General features: G+C 37.1%; 1 protein-coding gene across 1 annotated transcript; it reads left to right on the top strand.

The window, feature by feature from the left end:
• Window positions 1-3,539: 3,539 nt before the first annotated feature.
• Window positions 3,540-20,114, top strand: tagln3a (transgelin 3a). Its single transcript, XM_067407241.1, has 5 exons — window positions 3,540-3,610; window positions 4,061-4,282; window positions 6,847-7,021; window positions 9,985-10,087; window positions 19,759-20,114. Exons 2-5 carry the CDS (start codon window positions 4,103-4,105, stop codon window positions 19,940-19,942), a joined length of 642 nt encoding a protein of 213 aa, XP_067263342.1. The 5' UTR covers window positions 3,540-3,610; window positions 4,061-4,102; the 3' UTR covers window positions 19,943-20,114.
• The last annotated feature ends 626 nt before the right edge of the window (window positions 20,115-20,740 follow it).

Here is a 20,740-nt window from a genome sequence, read left to right as displayed (position 1 = left end):
AAGAAAGTCATATACATCTAGGATGGCTTGAGGATGAGTAAAGCTTGGGGTAATTTTCATTTGAAAGTGAACTAATCCTTTAAGTCAGTGGTTCCCAAACTTTTTAGCTTGGAGTACCCCCTGAAGGGATTACCATCCTTCTGCGTACCCCCTCTCTTCCACTTCGACTGCAGTCATCTTTACCATTAAGGGACAATATTTGCCCCCTAAATTGATTTTTCAGTTCATATTTTTAGCTTTATGAATGACTTTATAAAATAACGTTTTAAATAAAAATGTTCAATAGAGAAATATTCACTGGTAAAACTTTTAAATATTAAACTAAAACCGCCAGTAGGTGGCAGCAAGTCACTGTTTTTATGAGTGAGTCATCAAGTCATTCGTTCAGTAACAAAGCAAGTGGCTGGAATGAATCAAGGGCTGCGTCCGAAAACTTAGGTAGCTGTCTTGCTGCCTCGCTGTCTTCTAAGAGAATGACTTGTACGGCATCATTTGTGCATGAAGGCACCTCACGAAACTGATTTCGGAAAGACTTCTGAGGCAGCGTAACAGTTAAATGATCTACAGTAATATAGCATGAGCTTTGGTGAGAACTAAACAAATAATTAATCACTACAGTAGTAACTTCTCTATAGAAATGATATCAAAATTTTAAATATGTTGGTCAAAATCGTACATTTGTACATAAACTACCCAGTAAACGCAACTTTTGGACGCCATCTTTATTTTTCTAGCTTAACTGTCACAGAATGGAAAGCACAGGATTGTGGGATATCAGCTAAGGATACATCTATGCTTCCTTCAAAAATCGATCTGAGGAAGGTATCTCATGAGACAGGAAGTGAAGCTAACATTGGATTCGGACGTGCCTTGATGCCTTCCTACCTTGAAATGTGTCCTCAGAAGGCAGCATTTTCCAGTTTGCGGACGCAGCCATTGAATCATTCACTCTCACGATTTGTTCAAAGCCGCAGAATTGTTCGCGAAACAAACGTGTGTTGTAGTTCTGCTGTGGTTTTAGTCAGAACTATTATTTCATTGCAAAATAGAGATAATACTGACAGTACTGTGTTTAAAATGTATGTTTTGTTTTTCGACCTGTTGCATGATAATGACACATTTGTAGTCATGTGGATATTTGGGAACAAGTGCATTCTTGCTCGTTATCTTCATTAAATACAACTCACATGAGGTATGTTTTTGTATCGGAGAAAGTTTGAGTCTTAAATTGAAATTAATCCATTATCTGTGTCTATATTTGTTCTTCATGCAAGTAAGTGCTAAATCCCCACTTTTACAAAGGTGCATTGTCGAGAACAACAGTAATTTAGCACGATTTAAGGCAGCAGATTCTGCACGCAATCTATCATGTGTGGATACAGTAATTATTGAATGTAAATGATGAGGTAATTTGATTAAATGTACTGGATTTACGGCATTTTGGCAGTTAGAAAATCATGCTCGGCTTTAATATTATTTTAAAGTAGAATTAAATTAACTACTCAGCATTTTGTTCGCATACCCCTTTTGTCACCTCTCGTACCCCAGTTTGGGAACCACTGCTTTAAAGGGTTAGTTCACTCAAAAATTAAAATGATGTCATTAATGACTCACCCTCATGTCGTTCCAAACCCGTAAGACCTCCATTCATCTTCGGAACACAGTTTAAGATATTTTAGATTTAGTCCGAGAGCTTTCTGTCCCTCCATTGAAAGTGTATGTACGTTATACTGTCCATGTCCAGAAAGGTAATAAAAACATCTTCAAAGTAGTCCATGTGACATCAGTGGGTTAGTTAGAAGTTTTTGAAGCATCGAAAATACATTTTGGTCTAAAAATAACAAAAACTACGACTTTATTCAGCATTGTCTTCTCTTCCAGAATCCTTTCCATTGAATTGATTCCATTGAATTGATTCCATTGAATTGATTCCACTGAATTGATTCCACTGAATTGATTCCATTGAATCCTTTCATCTGTTGGCGTTGGTAATGCACTTTTACGTCGCCGTGGTTGTTTTTGGCGATTAGGACATCCGTGACATGCACACTTACGCACCATTTAAAAAAAATATAGCAATACCAAAATACAAACAATGTAGAATAGCTTGAATACAGTGTGCATCTCCTTCAGACTGTAAACGAAGCTCTGGCGCACTAGATAACACGTCAGCAGCGTCACTGTGGAGTCGTGAACCACACTCCGGAGCAGAAGGGGGCAGTAATGCACCAATAAGCTGGATGCCAACCGCCATAAAACAGGAAAGAAGAAGAAGAAGTGGAGTTGTGAACGAAAATTGACAACAGACCCAGAAGAGAATACAATGCTGAATAAAGTCGTAGTTTTTGTTATTTTTTGGACCAAAATGTATTTTTGATGCTTCAAAATGTCACGGATGTCCTAATCGCCAAAAACAACCACGGCAACTTAAAAGTGCATTACCAACGCCGACAGATGAAAGGATTCAATGGAATCAGTTCAATGGAATCAATTCAATGAAAAAGATTCCGGAAGAGAAGACAATGCTGAATAAAGTCGTAGTTTTTGTTATTTTTGGACCAAAATGTATTTTCGATGCTTCAGAAACTTCGAACTAACCCACTGATGTCACATGGACTACTTTGATGATGTTTTTATTACCTTTCTGGACATGGACAGTATACCGTACATACATTTTCAATGGAGGGACAGAAAGCTCTCAGACTAAATCTAAAATATCTTAAACTGTGTTCCGAAGATGAACGGAGGTCTTACGAGTTTGGAACGACATGAGGGTGAGTCATTAATGACATCATTTTCATTTTTGAGTGAACTAACCCTTTAAGTTAAGTGTGGCACTTTGGGCCTTCCATATAGCTGCCATGACTGTTCTCTGGTGTGACGTTCTGTATCCCATTTAAAACAATTTTTAACATCATTCTCTATTGAACTATTGGAGGACTGACAATAGTCATGTCAGCAACTAAAATAGCCTATACCTTCCTTTTTTACATATGCTAGTATATATGTTTTGATGTTGAAAACGTTTATCATATTGTGTATTATTTGCCAGCTATATTCAGTTGAATGTAGAGCCAGAATGCCTTTGCAATTACTTAACAATAAAGAATTGTGCATTTTACACCTTTGTTGAATTCACTGAAAATTGCTTAAGAAATATTACCAATGATTAGCCTTTCAAAAGAGAAAAAAAATCTGCATTTGAGGATAGCCTTGCTTTATTACAGAAAAAATAAAGATGGAATCATTTCACGCGCTTCCTTATTGCATCATGCCCGACTGCATATAGGCCTAGCATATATCCATGGCCTGTTTTTCATGTGCGCACACTGATGCTTTCACATGCACACGAGCCTTTTTTACATACTGCAACATGTGAAGCCATTGATGCGCGCAACCTTCGATTTTACGTAACACTTACTGTACAGTTCCTAGCCAACCCTCTTTCCATCAGCGAGGATGCGCGATTCTCTCTCTGGTTTGGCTGCTTCCATGAAGTGACGGATGCTGAGCTGCGTCCCACCCCCCTGCCCCATACGAGCGCTCATCCATGGTGCCAACAGACGGACATTACACGGGCGAGGAAAACAACAAACAGCCTCCATCACTAGTGAGTAGATGCATAATGTCTCCCTGCGCTGTCGGTACATTAGACTATGTTAAAGCATCGGTTAGTGATGCGCAGTTGCCTACTGCCATTTTTGAACTAGAGTGCGTCAGACTCAAGTTGGCGTTTTTCTCAGTTTGTTGTTGATAATCTCGATGAAATAGTCATTGTAGGCTATTTAAATCAGCGCTTGATGATTTTGCTTGTTCATGTTTCGGAGTGATTGGACGTGTGTTGCATGGAAAGCAGTGGAGGACAAACACCCAGTCAGTTTTTGTATTGCTATTAAATGTATCAATTCCAGACAGGCAGTTTAGTTCTAAAAATAATTGAGATAACTCTTTTTGTCAATAGGGTTAGTCTCAGAGCCAGTGCTGTAATCTATTTGATATGATCTGTAGGCACATAGAGCTTTAAAACCAAATTCAGACATACGCTGTGATTGTGTTTCAGATTATCACCACTGCAGGTCAGTGTTAATGCCTGAGCGCTGCCATGGCCAACAGGGGACCAAGCTATGGGCTCAGCCGTGAGGTCCAAGAGAAGATCGACCAGAAGTATAATGCGGAGTTGGAGACTCGGCTTGTGGAATGGATCCTGGTCCAGTGTGGTGACGACTTGGAGCGACCTGAACCTGGCAAACAGAACTTCCAGAAATGGCTCATGAGTGGAACAGTATGTGCTGAAAAAACATTCTAGGACCTTTGTTACTGTATATTAAAGGGGTTAGTTCACCCAAAAATAAAAATTCTGTCATTTATTACTCACCCTCATGTCGTTCCACACCCCTTCATTCATCTTCAGAACACAAATTAAGATATTTTTGATGAAATCCAAGAGGTATCTGAGTTGAGGTCACTTTCAAGGTCCAGTAAGGTACTAAAGACATTGTTAAAATAGACCACGTGACTGCAGTGGTTCAACCTTAATTTTATGAAGTGACGAAAATACTTTTGTGCGCAAAAAAAAAAAACGGAAATAATGACTTTATTCAACAATCTCTTCCCTGTCATTATCCTTGCGCAGTGAAGACTTCCGTGTTTACGTCTGAGAACCGGCTCAGTATTGGCCAAAGCTGATCATGTGAGCAGCACGACACATGTGTGTGATACTGACGCAGGAGACAGCCAATACTGAGCCAGCGTTCTGACGGAGAACCAGGAAGTAATGGACATAAACAGCATATAAATTCACAGAAGAGAAGATATTGTTGAATAAAGTTGTTATTTTTGCTTTGTTTTTGCGCACAAACAGTATTCTCGTTGCTTCATAAAATTAAGGTTGAACCACTGCAGTCACCCGGTCTATTATAATGATGTCTTTAGTAGCTTTCTGGACCTTGAAAGTGTTGATTTTATTGCTGTCTATGGAGGAGTCATGTACCTCTCAGATTTCATCAAAAATATCTTAATTTGTGTTCCAAAGATGAATGACAGAATTTAAATTTTTGGGTGAACTAACCCTTTAATGTCAGCAACTAATTTTTAACAAGGGGAGCCTGACATTTGTCATTAGATATACACTTAAAATAAAGGTTCTTAAATGACATCTATGGTTCCATGAAGAACATTTAACATTCATAGAACAAAAGGTTCTATAGTGGAACAAGATTCTTTAGAATAGATGATTAACATGTTCTTCACTCTAAGAAAAAAAAAAATGGTTCTTTTAAGAACTGTTCACTGAAAGAGTCTTTTTGGAACTCAAAATGGTTCTTGTAAGGCATTGCTGTGAAAAAAAAAACCCCAAACAAACTGGTAGCACTTTATTTTACAGTCCTGTTTTGCATGTACATGTTATATACTTATTATAGTAATTACTGTGTAATAACTAGGTGCTAACCTTGACCTTACTCCTAAACCTAACCTTAACCCCTGTAGTTACCTTATATTACCCAGTACTTTCTTAGGTAAGTACTCTGTAAGTACATGTAATCTCAACTGGAATTATAACAACCTTGCACAATTATATCCTACTTCCTCATTATTGATTGACACTGTATACCGAAAAATTGTGTGGGTGTGTGAAAAATTCTGTTTAGAAACAATTTTCACTCAGAAATTGCTAGTAAATTTCAAAGAAATGGCAAGTAACACATTGAATTAAACATGACATTTTGAAGTAGAAAGACTGAAATAGTATATTCTCATAAAATATTTAAAACATTGAATTTTTTTCATTATTTTTTTTTTATCAGTGTTGTCAGGTGTTGATGTATTCAAGATATTTTTGCACCTTAGTTTCAATGAATGGGCTGCTTTCCAAGTCGCAAACTATAGAACTAAAACTATTCACTTTGCTGATGATGGGAAAGTACACATTTTTGAATAAGTAATAAGACAGTGTACAAGTATTAGAACACACTGTCTTGATACCAAACAACTTCCTATTGTTGCATTGGCATGTAAGCATTAACATCTGAAGGCATCATACACTTGCTGACTTTGTAAATGGTTACAGAGGAATCATAGGAGACGCATGACAAATGAAAACATGTGTTTTAAAATCAGCAAAAAATATCAAACATGTCTAATATCCTCCGAATGGATTTCTTTGGAATCAAAGTCTGAAGCTAAAAAAATCTCTGCTGACTCCTCCAAGTCTGCAGACTGGCTCTTGACTCGTCCAGACTGCAAATCAGACAAAAAACTGTACAAAAATCATGTAGTGTGTTCCAGGCTTAACTAAATTTGTTACTGTACACTACATAGATGCACAGATTGACCTGAAATAGTACGCCATCCATGCATTTTAATTGTAATCTTGCTCCTACTATTTAGGACACATATGCAGTTCTTTTTTCAATTTAATAGGCTCCCTTTCTGTGTCTTAGTTATTGTTTTGGTCATCACTAGGACTAAGAATCTGGCAGAACTTAAATTAAATATGTGTAACACTTTACAGTAAGGTCTCATTTGTTATCATAAGTTAATGTATTAACTAACAATGAGCAATACATTTGTTACTGTATTTATTCATCTTTGTTAACATTAGTATATTCAAAAACTTCTGTTCTTTGTTAATGTTAGTTCACAGAGCATTAATAAATGTTAACAAATACAATTCTTGATTTAATAATGTATTACTAAATATTGAAATTAACATTAAATAACATTAATAAATGCTGTAGAAGTATTTTTCATTCGTAGTCTATATTAACTAAAGTAAACAAATGAAACATATTGTAAAGTGTTACTGAAATATGTTCCTCCTGTCTCCCTTCCCTCTTCCCGTCCCAGATTCTCTGCCGGCTCATCAACAGTCTATACCCCAGTGGTGAGGAGCCAATTAAGAAAATTACAGAAACTAAAATGGTCTTTAAACAAATGGAGAAGATTTCTCAGTTCCTGCAGGCTGCTGAAGAATATGGTGTTACCAGGGGAGACATATTCCAAACTGTTGATCTTTGGGAAGGTAAAACAAACACACACACACACACACACACAGTAACTGCTTTATCTGAAGTACAGAAAAAGAAATGCAGGGGTTAGCATTGATCACCATTAATCATTTGCATATCTGTATATTTAAATGTTCAGCACATTTGAGATTACAGTGTTACAGAAGGAAACTCTATAATATGACATCACTTTATACTGGAATAGTATATCTCAAACATTGTTCTTCTATACAAAACCGTTCAAAGGTTTGGGGTCAGTAAGTTTATATATATAAAACAATAGTTTTATTCAGCAAGCATGCATTAAAATGATCAAAAGTGACAAAAATGTCAATTTCAGATCAATGCTGTTTTGAACTCTATATTCATCAAAGAATCTGGTGAGAAAAATATGGTTTACACAAAAATATGATGCAGCACAACCATTTTCAATTTGATAATAATCAGAAATGTTTCTTGAGCAGCAGATCAGCATATTAGAATGATTTCTGAAGGATCATGTGACACTGAAGACTGGAGTAATGATGCTGAAAATAAAGCTTTATCATCACAGGAATACATCTGATATTCTTTTTCTTTTTTACAAATATATTCAAATAGATTACATTTTAAATTGTAATAATATTTCACAATATTAAAGGTGCCCTAGAATTAAAAATTGAATTTATATTGGCATAGTTGAATAACAAGAGTTCAGTACATGGAAATGACATACAGTGAGTCTCAAACTCCATTGTTTCCTCCTTCTTATATAAATCTCATTTGTTTAAACGACCTCCGGAAAACAGGCGAATCTCAACATAACACTGACTGTTATGTAACAGTTGGGGTGTACACCCCCAATATTTGCATATACAAGCCCATGATCGAGGCATTACACAAGGGCAGTTAGTATTACACATGGGCAGAACGTCTGGATGTGCACAGCTGAATCATCAGACTAGGTAAGCAAGCAAGAACAATAGCGAAAAATGGCAGATTGAGCAATAATAACTGACATGATCCATGATTACATGATATTTTTAGTGATATTTGTAAATTGTCTTTCTAAATGTTTCGTTAGCATGTTGCTAATGTACTGTTAAATGTGGTTAAAGTTACCATCGTTTATTACTGTATTCACAGAGACAAGACTGTCGTTATTTTCATTTTTTAAACACTTGCAGTCTGTATAATTCAATATCAAATGTAAACACCCAAATAAATACAATACTCACATAATCCGACGCATACATTCAGTATGCCTGACGAACACTTTGTAAAGATCCATTTTGAGGGTTATATTGGCTGTGTGAACTTTGTTTATGCTGTTTAAGGCAAGCGCAAGCTCTGGGGGTGGAGAGCGCGCAATTTAAAGGGGCCACAACCTGAAATAGGCTCGTTTCTAGTTATGCCCCAAAATAGGCAGTTAAAAAAATTAATTAAAAAAAACATCTATGGGGTATTTTGAGCTGAAACATTCAGGGGACACCTTAGACTTATACTACATCTTTTAAAAAAAAGTTCTAGGGCACCTTTAATGTATCTGCTATAGGTTATTCAAATAAATGCAGTGAAAATTTGTGTGAAAATTAGACCTTTTTCAAAAATATTAAAAAATGTTTACCACCTCCAGACCTTTGAATGGTACTGTATGTACTGTAGAAAGTCAGTAGAATTAAAGGTGCCGTAGAATGTCTTTTTAAAAGATGTAATATAAGTCTAAGGTGTCCCCTGAATGTGTCTGTGAAGTTTCAGCTCAAAATACCCCACAGATTTTTTTTTTTTTTAACTGCCTATTTTGGGGCATAATTAACTATGCGCCAATTCAGGCTGCCCCTTTAAATTCTCTTTAAATTCTCGTGCTCTCCGCCCACGGAGCTCGCGCTTGCCTTAAACACCATAACAACAAAGTTCACACAGCTAATATAACCCTCAAAATGGATCTTTACAAAGTGTTTGTCATGCAGCATGTCTAATCGCATAAGTATAGTATTTATTTGGATATCTACATTTGATTCTGAATGAGTTTGATAGTGCTCCGTGGCTAAAGCTAACATTACACACTGTTGGAGAGATTTATAAAGAATGAAGTTGTGTTTATGAATTATACAGACTGCAAATGTTTAAAAAAAATGAAAATAACGACAGTCTTGTCTCTGTGAATACAGTAAGAAACGATGCTAACTTTAACCACATTTAACAGTACATTAGCAACATGCTAACGAAACATTTAGAAAGACAATTTACAAACATCACTAAAAATATCATGATATCATGGATCATGTCAGTTATTATTGCTCCATCTGCCATTTTTCGCTGTTGTTCTTGCTTGCTTACCTAGTCTGATGATTCAGCTGTGCACAGATCCAGACGTTAATACTGGCTGCCCTTGTCTAATGCTTGAACATGGGCTGGCATATGCAAATATTGGGGGCGTACATATTAATCATCCCGACTGTTACGTTACAGTCAGTATTATGTTGGGATTCGCCTGTTCTTCGGAGGTCTTTTAAACAAATGAGATTTATATAAGAAGGAGGAAACAATGGAGTTTGAGACTCACTGTATGTCATTTCCATGTACTGAACTCTTGTTATTCAACTATGCTGAGGTAAATTACATTTTTAATTCTAGGGCACCTTTAAGTCAAATTTGCATTTAAAGCTAAATATCCCTACTCCTAAACCTTACCCTACCCATAAGTTATCTCTAAAATCAGAGGGAAATGATGGTTAATAGCACTAATGTAGAAGCACCTAACCCTGGTTGTAAGCCTAAACTTGATCTAAACTGTAAACTTGTCCCTCAAATCTGATTGGTTGATTGGAATATTGTTCCAGGATCAACAAAGATGTGGATCCAGCAACATGTTGTACTTGGTGAAATCACGTACCGCTGTGATTAACATGGTGTAAATAAAGGACAGTACAAGATGCCTTTGCCAGGCGTCGTGTCACAGGAATCATGTTCATAAGCATTTCATCCTGTTTTAAAGGAAAGGACATGGCTGCAGTCCAGAGGACATTGGTGGCTCTGGGAAGTGAAGCTCTCACAAAGGATGATGGGCATTACCGTGGAGACAAAGACTGGTTTCACAGGTGAGCAGGACAGAGAAAGGGTGTTACTGCACTTTGCACCAGGGATGGACTGATACCCCCAGTGGGCAAACATTCAGTGCCAGCAAAGCCGGTCACCGTAACTTTTCCAAGTAAAGGCCCTTTCACACTGAATGCGAAATTTGGCGTGAATGTTCACCATGATGACGCTCTTGGAGCCTTGGGCGCGAACATTCATGGCGGAAAAAAGCGAGGATTTTGTTTTCGACCTGTATGTTGATTTTTTTTCCCCGGGCCGTCCAATTAGATTTGAGCTTTAGATCACATGCCCTGAGCAGCTGCTGTTGCAGAGAAGGGCGAGAGCGGTGGCGCCGTTTCGAAAACTAGTGTAGAGAAACACAGAAGAAGGAGGAGATTGTCAATGGTATCTGAGAACAGAGTCATTCTCACATGTTCTTTATACAGAATATCATTTCTATTCATTTCCACGGGATTATGCGATCAAAGTCCGTTTTCTTCCATGTGCGCGAGTGTTATGTCAATCATGTAATCATATCTCCTGCTCTTTTGTAGGCCTATATAAAACTTAAAACAGTTTTCTACAGATGAAATATGAAGGCAAATAGATATGATTATGATGACATGTTTATAACAAATTATGATGGTATTTTTATAAAGGACAATAAAGGATGTTTATGACAAATAATAAGCAGATTTATTGTTAATCCATTATAAAACATACAAAGAATGCATGTCTGCCCATTATCAAATCAAAACCCACTTTAGATCATAATCAGAGTTTATTACAATAACTTGATGATGGTTTAAAGTGCATTTTGAGCAAAGACATAATGATCATATACATTTTGAAATGTAGATTGATGTTACTTGTATCTCTAATTATATTTTAAGATGTATTCTCTGTATATTATGCAGCGGACGATGTTAAAGCCATACACGAGACACATGCATGAGGACAAATGCATTGTTGGTCGGCGCCACCTAGCGTGCAGGCGTGAATTAGCAGAAGATGATCAGTCGTTTCGCGCTCGATGTGAAAGGTCCGTTCTTCCGCGATTCGCCTCTCTTTTTCGCGTCGCGTTCGGTGTGAAAGGGCCTTAAAGGATTACTCCACTTTTAAATAAACTTTTGCTGATAATTTACTCACCCCTATGTCATCCAAGATGTCCATGTCTTTCTTCAGTCGAAAAGAAATTAAGGTTTTTGATGTAAACATTCTAGGATTTTTCTCCATATCATTCATTTCAATGGGCACCAAACGGTTGAAGGTCCAAATGGCAGTTTCAGTGCAGCTTCAAAGAGCTTTAAACGACACCAGACGATGAATAAGGGTCTTATCTAGCGAAACGATTGGTCATTTAAAAAAATAATAAAAAAGTTTAAGTTTTATAAGCACAAATGCTGGCCTTGCTCTTTTCTCCGATGCGCGTTCGTGACGTCACGTAATACGCAATTACGTTGAAAAGGTCACGGTTGACGTAGGCGGAAGTATCGAATCAGTGTTTACATTACAAATGTGCGGAAAGAGGATCGTATACACATATTCAAATGTCTTTGTATCAGTTTATTGTTTAATCCTTTGAGCGCTACGTTCCCACATATGGGATGTTTATTTCTGTGCCCCTGGGCATACAGTTCCACATATGGGATTTAGAATGTTCAGTGACGTCACATAACCGCTAGATTCAAACTGTGCTTTCGCGCTCTGGCTGCGAGACGGACGCGCAGTCTCTTGTCATCACAGCCATGCAGTGTTTTCAATTGTGTTTTTAATGTTTCTTTTAAGGTTTCAGACATTTAAATATGCATAAGCACCATTAAACAATACATTTGGAGTTTATAAAACACACACTGATGTCAGACGTCAGTGGAATCATCAATAAACAGTGAATTCAAATCCTAGTATGTTTACATCGAAAACCTTAATTTCTTTTTGACTGAAGAAAGACATGGACATCTTGGATGACATGGGGGTGAGTAAATTATCAGCAAAAGTTTATTTAAAAGTGAACTAATCCTTTAAGACATGTTCCTGGATCAACATATTTTGTTGATCCTGGAACAACATTGCATTGCTGTTTGAAAATGTAGTCCTAACCCTACCCCTAATCTAACCCTACATACAAGTTATCCCTAAAACCAGAAGGAAATCATAGGTGAATAGCACTGATGTAGAAGCACCTAACCCTGGTTGTAAGCCTAAACTTGACATAAACTGTAAACTTGCCCCTCAAATCTGATTGGTTGATTGGAATGTTGTTCCAGGATCAACAAAGATGTGGATCCAGGAACATGTTGTACTTGGTGAAATCACATTTACCTAGCAAAGCCTTCTCTGCTTGTGTAAAAATAAATACATATTTTGACCTCTTTTTATTTTCATTTATTTTTATTTGCCTATGTATTTCCCATCACTTTCAGCTCCTGATTCTGTCTTTTGAGGCTTTGTCAGTGTACAAACCAAATGTTGATCTAATCAGAATTCATCCATCACATAGAGCTTGCAGAACCGCCAACAGTGTGCAAACGAATCTAATCTACATTCAGATTAATCAGTCAATCAGATTGTTTTATTTGTTCCTGGTTGGTGTAGTCTGTGCAGAGGCTGTCTAGATGGATTTAAATCAATCGTGCATTAAGTGATGTAGCTAATTAGAGTGTGAACAGGGCAAGAGACGTTCTGTGAGAACTGCTGATATATTCAAAATGAAAGGAGGGCTCATTTTCAATTCCAACAAACATTGGTAAGTGACAATGTATAATTTACTTAAAGGTGCCATAGAACGTCTTTTTAAAAGATGTAATATAAGCAAAACGCTTCAGACCCTGTTTACACCTGTATTTAGTGTCATCCACTTGATGATCCGATTGACCAAAATGCATCTTAATACCAGGTGTAAACTGGTCATTAGTTACAGTGACTAAGCGTCTAGAGTGGACTTTGCGTTAAATAAGAACTTATGAATAGCTGGTGCAGCCGTATTCTGGCGTTTATGACCAAGTCATAGTCATAGTCTCAGAAAACACACCCATAGACTGTTCTGGTGCATGTTTCAAACTAAAATGTCAGGCTCTTGTCTTCCAATCTAGGCCTAATTCAATTACTTGACTAAAATGCCCAGAAGGGTTCACAGAGGAGCTGGCCTGGAAACAAATTCATGTTTATAATAAGGTGACCAGATTTCTGAAATTGAATCCGAGGACATTTCCTAGTTCAGTGGTCAAAATACCATTGAAATCTCATTTGTTATCATCAAAACAGGGACAATACAGTTTTTTGTAATGATTATAATTGATTGTTATTATACTGTTATTATAATGAAAAATTATGATGCCTGCATTAAAGGGATAGTTCACCCAAAAATGAAAATTTGATGTTTATCTGCTTACCCCCAGGGCATCCAAGATGTAGAGGACTTTTTTTTCTTCAGTCAAACGCAAATGATGATTTTTAACTGCAACCGCTGCCGTCTGTCAGTCAAATAATAGCAGTGATTGGGAACTTGAACAATAAGAGTCGAAAAAACTTCCATAGACAAATCCAAATCAAACCCTGCGGCTCGTGACGACACATTAATGTCCTAAGACACGAAACGATCGGTTTGTGCGAGAAACCGAACAGTATTTATATCATTTTTTACCTCTAATACCACTATGTCCAACTTCGTTCAGCTTCCGGCTAGTGAGGTCTGATCGCGCTCTGACAACGGAAGTGATGTCTAGCGCTCATTGAAGTATATGGGCGAGACATCACTTCCGTCACCAGAACGCGTTTTTTGACCTCACTAACAGGATGCTGAACGAAGTTTGACATAGTGGTGTATTAGAGGTAAAAAATGATATAAATACTGTTCGGTTTCTCGCACAAACCGATCGTTTCGTGTCTTAGGACATTAATGTGTCGTCACGAGCCGCAGGGTTTGATTTTGATTTGTCTAAGCAAGTTTTATTTACTGTTATAGTTGAAGTTCCCATCTACTGCTATTATTTGACTGACAGACGGCAGCGGTTGCAGTTAAAAATCATAATTTGCGTTCGATTGAAGAAACAAAGTCACCTACATCTTGGATGCACTGAGGGTAAGCAGATAAACCTCAAATTTTCATTTTTGGGTGAACTATCCCTTTAAAACCTATTTTTTTAATACAATTCACCAAAAATCACACTATAAAAAATGGTAAATAGTAGGCATAACCATTGCACATAGCAAACGGATAAATGGAGTTTTATAACAAAATTATGCCTCTACACATTACAAAAATAAAACAAGTATTTATAAATATAAAATAAATGATAATATATGATAAATACGGAAGAGGATTAGGGCCAAGCAATAATAAAAAAATACAACCATCACGAGATTAAAGTTGTTAAATTTCGAGAAAAAAGTCGAGATAAAATGTTGAGAATAAAGAGTAATGTTGAGAGTAATTTAATGAATTTGTTCTTGTAATTAAACAACTTTTTTCTTCTCAACATTTTATTTCAACTTTTTTCTCGAAATTTAACAACTTTAATCTCGAGATGGTTTTATTTTTTATTATTATTGCTTGGCCCTAATCCTCTTCCATAGATAAATATGTAGTGAACAAATATTTTAAACATATTTTAACAAACTCTGAACATACTGTGTTTTTTAACTTTTCATACAAAAAAATTATGTTTGTATTTTTGGCAATTATTATGACCCTAATTAGGCTTATTATTTTGCATTTCAAGCCCATTTTGAGCTCAAAGTATGTGATAAATATAATTGTTGCAAGTGTAATTGTTTATTTTTTTTATATTCATACATATCAGGGTGTACTTTCACCCATGTGGTATAGTTGTGTGTGTGGGAATTACTGCATTATTTGTGATGGCAGAACTTCCAGGAACGTTTACAGCTGTGTGCAAAACATTCCTGTCCTGTTATATAGTATAAACAGTATTACTGTAACTTACATTAATAGTTAGCTTGTGATTACCTTGAACCCAATTACAGTGTCTTTTTTGATAATTGCTGATAATTGTGCTCTAGTCCTGGTTAAGTTCTTCATGTTATCAGTGTAGTTAAAGCCCCATTTGGACTGGGTTTTTTGCTGTATTTGTTAGCTGTAAAACGGGGACAGCTCTAGTCAGGGACAGGATACCAAAAACTGTGACTGTCCCCGGAAAACAGGGACATCTGGTCACCCTAGTTCTGGGGTGTCCTGTCCAATCCTGGAGGGCCACTGTCCTGTAGAGTTCAGCACCAACCCCAATTAAACACACCTTGAACTAGCTAATGAAGGGGCCCTATCATACACCCGGCGGCAGGCGCGACGCAAGTGTTTTTTGCTAGTTTTGCGCAGTTATCATTTTCACGTCCAGCACCATGTTGTTTAAATAGCAAATGCATTTGTACCCAACTGTGCGCTCATGGCACGTTACTATTTTGAGGCAACTGAAATAGACTGTTTATCAGAACACAAATTAAGATATTTTTGATTAAATCCGATGGCTCAGTGAGGCCTGCATAGCCAGCAATGGTACTTCCTCTCTCAAGATCCATAAAGCTTCTAAAAACATATTTAAATCAGTTCATGTGAGTACATTGGTTCAACCTTAATATTATAAAGTGATGAGAATATTTTTTGTGCAACAAAAAAAACCCCAAAATAACGACTTTTGAACAATATCTAGTGATGGCCGATTTCAAAACACTGCTTCATGAAGCTTCGGAGCTTTACGAATCAAATCAGTGATTCAGAGCGCCAAAGTCACGTGATTTCAGCAGTTTGGTGGTTTGATACTTGATCCGAATCACTGATTCGACTCAAAAGATTCATAACGCTCTGAAGCAGTGTTTTGAAATCGGCCATCTAGATACTAGATATTGTTAAAAAGTCATTATTTAGTTTTTTTGGTGCACAAAAAGTATTCTCGTCGCTTCATAATATTAAGGTAGAAACAATGTACTCACATGAACTGATTTAAATATGTTTTTAGTACCTTTATGGATCTTGAGAGAGGAAATGTCATTGCTGGCTACGCGGGCCTCACTGAGCCATCGGATTTCATCAAAAATATATTTATTTGTGTTCCGAAGATGAATGAAGGTATTACGGGTGTGGAACGACATGAGGGTGAGTAATTAATGACAGAATTTTCATTTTTGGGTGAAATAACCCTTTAACCCTTGAGGGACGGATTGGGCGGTACCGCCCAAAATGGCATACTTTTACAAATGTGTAGTTATCTCAAAAACTTTTAATGCTAGAGAGATGCGATCTTTTTTGCCGTCTTCCTCAGATTCCACTGAAAACAGCGGTATCCAGTTTGTATATTAAACGCGCTTCCGTTATTGCGCAATACCACTGCGTAAACAGGCCAATGAAAACGATTATGTTAGGCAGATTCAACACGCAACAACCAATGTAAAAATTGCCACTGGGAGGAATATTTTTCTAACCCAATCAGAGGAAGGTTACCATGATGTATTCTAGCCATTCAGAGGACTCTGTAGCTCTGCTGTAGCCTTGTAAAAGCTCGCTGGCCTATAGTAAAAGACCGGCAGCCGGGTGTAATCAATAAGCGATCGGAGAATCAGCATCAGGTGGAGAAAGCAGAAAGCGATCCGAGTGTTAAAGAGAGCGATCTGAGTATTAGCGAGCACAAAGAGATAAATTCGAGAGAGATATAGCATTATTACAGATTTGTTTTATTAAAATGGCAAGCAGTAAAAGATTTACGGCAGAACAAGCTCTGGAACAATTACTGGAAAGTGACGAGGAGAAATCTGGAGCAGACAGCTTTTACACCGATGGAGAGGCCTCGCTTTGCTCACTTGCATGCCTAGGCTCTTTGTAAAAAAAAGTTAATTATTTAATTGTTCTTTACACATTTGATTAAACAATAACACATTTCTGTCAAGCAAAGAGTTTGAAAAAAATATATATATTTTGTTCTATATTCTGTGATGTGTGATTTTCAGTAATAAATGACAAAAATCTAATTTTCGTTTTTGAAATTCTCTAGTTTACTGTACATTTTCTTTCACTCATACTTCCTTTCTAAACACATTACATGCATGCTTATGGTAGCTTAGGGTCTTCTGAATCCATAGATACCAAACACAGGGTGTTCCATCTCCTTTACATATGATTTATAAGCCCAAATATAAAAATAGAGAAAACAGACCAAAAAGGGCTTAGTCCCAAAAATAAAAAAACGCCTAGGACTGTTTGTAAATAAAGTTAATTATTTAACTGTTCTTTACACATTTGATTGAACATTAACCCATTTCTGTCAAGAAAAGGGTTAGAAAAATATATTTTTGGGTCAAAAACTTTTCACTATTGTTGTGTGAGGTAGGATTTTCAGTAATAAATGAGAAAAATCTCATTTTCGTTTTTGAAATTCTCTAGTTTATTGTACAATTTTTCACTCATACTTCCTTTATAAACATATTGCATGCATGCTTATTGTAGCTTAGGGTCTTCTGAATCCATTGATACCAAATACATGGTGGTCCATCATCATTACATATGATTTATAAGCCGAAATGTAAAAATAGAGAAAACGGACCAAAAAGGGCTTAGTCCCCTAAGGGTTAAAGGGAATGGGAGATGAGACTCTGATTATTTTATTGCACGTTATGCCCAAAACACACCCATAAATTATTAAGAGAATAGGGACAACCTTTTTAGATGTTAAACTAGCAAAAGTGGATTCGGTCACACCCTAAGTGCATTTGAGCCATTCGCTTTAGACCAGTGGTTCTCAAACCATTGTCCTGGGGACCCCTCACCACTGCACATTTTGTATGTTTCCCTCAACACACCTGATTCAACTTATCAACTAATTAGTAGAAACTGCAAGAGTTGAATCGGGTTTGTCTGATGAGGGAGACGTACAAAATGTGCAGTGGTAAGGGGTCCCCAGGACAGGTTTGAGAACCACTGCTTTAGACCATGTGCTTAGATCGTTAAAATTTAAGGTCAAGGTCAAACTAGGCATATTAGAAACTTCCAGGCAGGTGTGTTGAAGCAAGTTGGAGCTAAACTCTGCAGGACAGTGGACTGGAGCAAGTTTGGACAATGTACAATGTACCAAGCTGCTAGCCAAATGGTGACCTTTATATGGATTTGCAATCTTGTGACCTTCAACTGCATGTGTCCGTAAAGACCACAATACAGAATGTCCCATTAGTCTTGTTATAGTTCAAAAGTGTGCTCTTTTTTTATCGGAGTCCCATCTGAGTGCTGTCCCCCCCAAAAAAAATATAATTATATATTATTTATTTACAATACTTTGCATGGTTTTTACTTAAAATAATTGGGTAAGTAGTAGAACACCTCTAAATAGGCTGTCAAGGCTATTTTATTCAAAAACATCGGATTAAGTGATTATTTTCTCTTTAATACTGACGATGCCGAGCAATTGGTCATAAAAAAATAATAACTGATATATTTTTTCTGTGAGTCCACTATGTTAGCGATTATAATGTTACCTAGCTTGTTTACGATATCTTGTTGGATAGTAAGTCACCCACACCAACTTCAACTAACATTGTGATAAGCATAAGTGTGAACTGTAATAAGGCTAATTGATTTACTGTAGTGTGTTGGGTTTTGCTCAATGTGTAGTCATCGTATTTTGGTGACTTGGTTGTAAACAACTTCTTCGAAGAAGAATATTTTGGTCAATTTAGTCAGTTTTTTCATTGAACCAAAGAGAAACATTGAGCATAATGGCACAGTCACCATGCTACACTAATAACAGTAGTACGGTTTTCTTCCGTGTAACATTACATATATCCTTTACAAGTAAAATTTTGGCTGTATTATTTGTGTCCCCTTCAAAAATTGCTCTTAAGAAATTGTATGTTTATTGCCCCCCCCCAACTGTCAGATGAAATTTACGCCCCTGTCCACAATGCACCCTCAATGATCCCTCTTGTGCACTGGTGGGAAATTTACAGTAGTTTAAGGCTTACAATTGACCCTTCGCAAAGACCCGCCCCCCTTAGTTGCTGTTGCTTTGTCCGACAAGCCATGTCGCGGCAGAGTGAAAAATACATCGCAAAGCAAAGAGGACACCGACAACACGTCGACAGACGAGACCGAGCAGGTTACTTATGATATTAAACAAAGTCCTAGCTTTCGAATTGTGTAAAAAACATTTTGTGGCTCTTTAATGTGTCGTGACAGATCGCTGTAGCGCCTCAGCTCAAGCGGCTCGTGAACCGATCATCTCTTCCTACTAGTTAATTTATAGCATCAAATAAACATGAATGAACATCAGAAGGAATGTTGTTTCAAACGCGGAGAGACGTAAATACACACCATTTTTCAAGTTCAAGTCCACCGAGGTTAATATTCTAACTCCTGACTGCTTTGTCGGACAAAATGGCAGATTCTGCATTATGATTGGTTAGATCGCCTGTCAATCAAACTCCCGGCGAAGACTACAAAAGGCTAATGAGCACTTATGAAGAAGGAACTGGTGAGGTTCATCATTCTGAACATTCTCTGTTGTGTTAACAGTGTTGCAAACAAAGGCACAGACAAATTACACATGCTTCCCTGTAACTTATTTTCTGTTTTGTCTGCAAATTGGACCCCAGACTATATGCCACTAGTCAAAACAAACAAACAAAAAAAGGAAGGAAAAATCAACTCTAAGAACACACGTTCTGCTGCGTTTAAATATTTCTAATTGTGTTTTAGGAAAACCAAGGGCCACAAGCGTGAGTTTTCAGAGGAGCAGCTGCGTCAAGGTCGGAGTCTTATCGGCATGCAGATGGGAAGCAATCGTGGAGCATCTCAATCTGGCATGGCAGGGTACGGCACCCCACGGCAAATCATGCGGTATGACTCTCCTCGACACAATGGAGATCAGAGCAATCCTTAAACACTACACCGTTTGGTATTTAAAATCTCCACTGGAGCCGAACAGCCAAAACTAGTGCTCCAGTTTAGGAGGAATGTGTATGTGTGTGTAATATATAGATATATGATGAACTAAGGCTGCTTGCACCAGTCCTAGATTTACACACATTAGAGTGTTGTCCCTTCACCCACAATGCACCAGTGCCGTCTGTTATTGTTTCTCAGGCAAGCTCCATATTATGGTCAAATTGTGCAAAATAAATTGAATATTAGTATCAAAAGGCTCAACTATTAAATATGAAATGTGCATCCCTCCTTTACGAACGGTACGCTGACAATCCGGTACCCCTTGAACGTCTCGCGTCCATTTACAGCTGCATATTTGGCTGATGCTTATAAACTGTGCTGAAGATATTCATGTATTCGGTTGAGGTGATACTGTGCTGTTGCTATCAAATGTACACTATTATTGATGTATACCATCTATGCTAGCAGAACCCGCCCAAACTATTAGACTCAGGTCATTCTATAATGTCCTCACAAAATGTCATTGTTGTGCATAATTAACTGATGTCACTGTATGGAACTGATACTATACATTCCAGTGATAAGAAAATCATGTCAAACTGATATAAAAAAAAAAAAAGTGGTATTTATGAAATGCGTCAAATCTGTTTTCAACTTTTGTTAACTTTCTGCATTAACTAACGTGCATGTAAAGTAAATGTGCTTCTGATGCTAAGATTGTATTGCAGATGACACCATTGTTTATTGTGAAGCTTCATGTTTGATCTATATATAGTACCTTTGACAATCAAAA

Source organism: Chanodichthys erythropterus, chromosome 13 (assembly GCF_024489055.1).
Source record: "Chanodichthys erythropterus isolate Z2021 chromosome 13, ASM2448905v1, whole genome shotgun sequence".
Classification (NCBI taxonomy): domain Eukaryota; kingdom Metazoa; phylum Chordata; class Actinopteri; order Cypriniformes; family Xenocyprididae; genus Chanodichthys; species Chanodichthys erythropterus.
The sequence above is the reverse complement of the archived record's forward strand: the minus strand, read 5'-3'. Positions and strand labels throughout refer to the sequence as shown.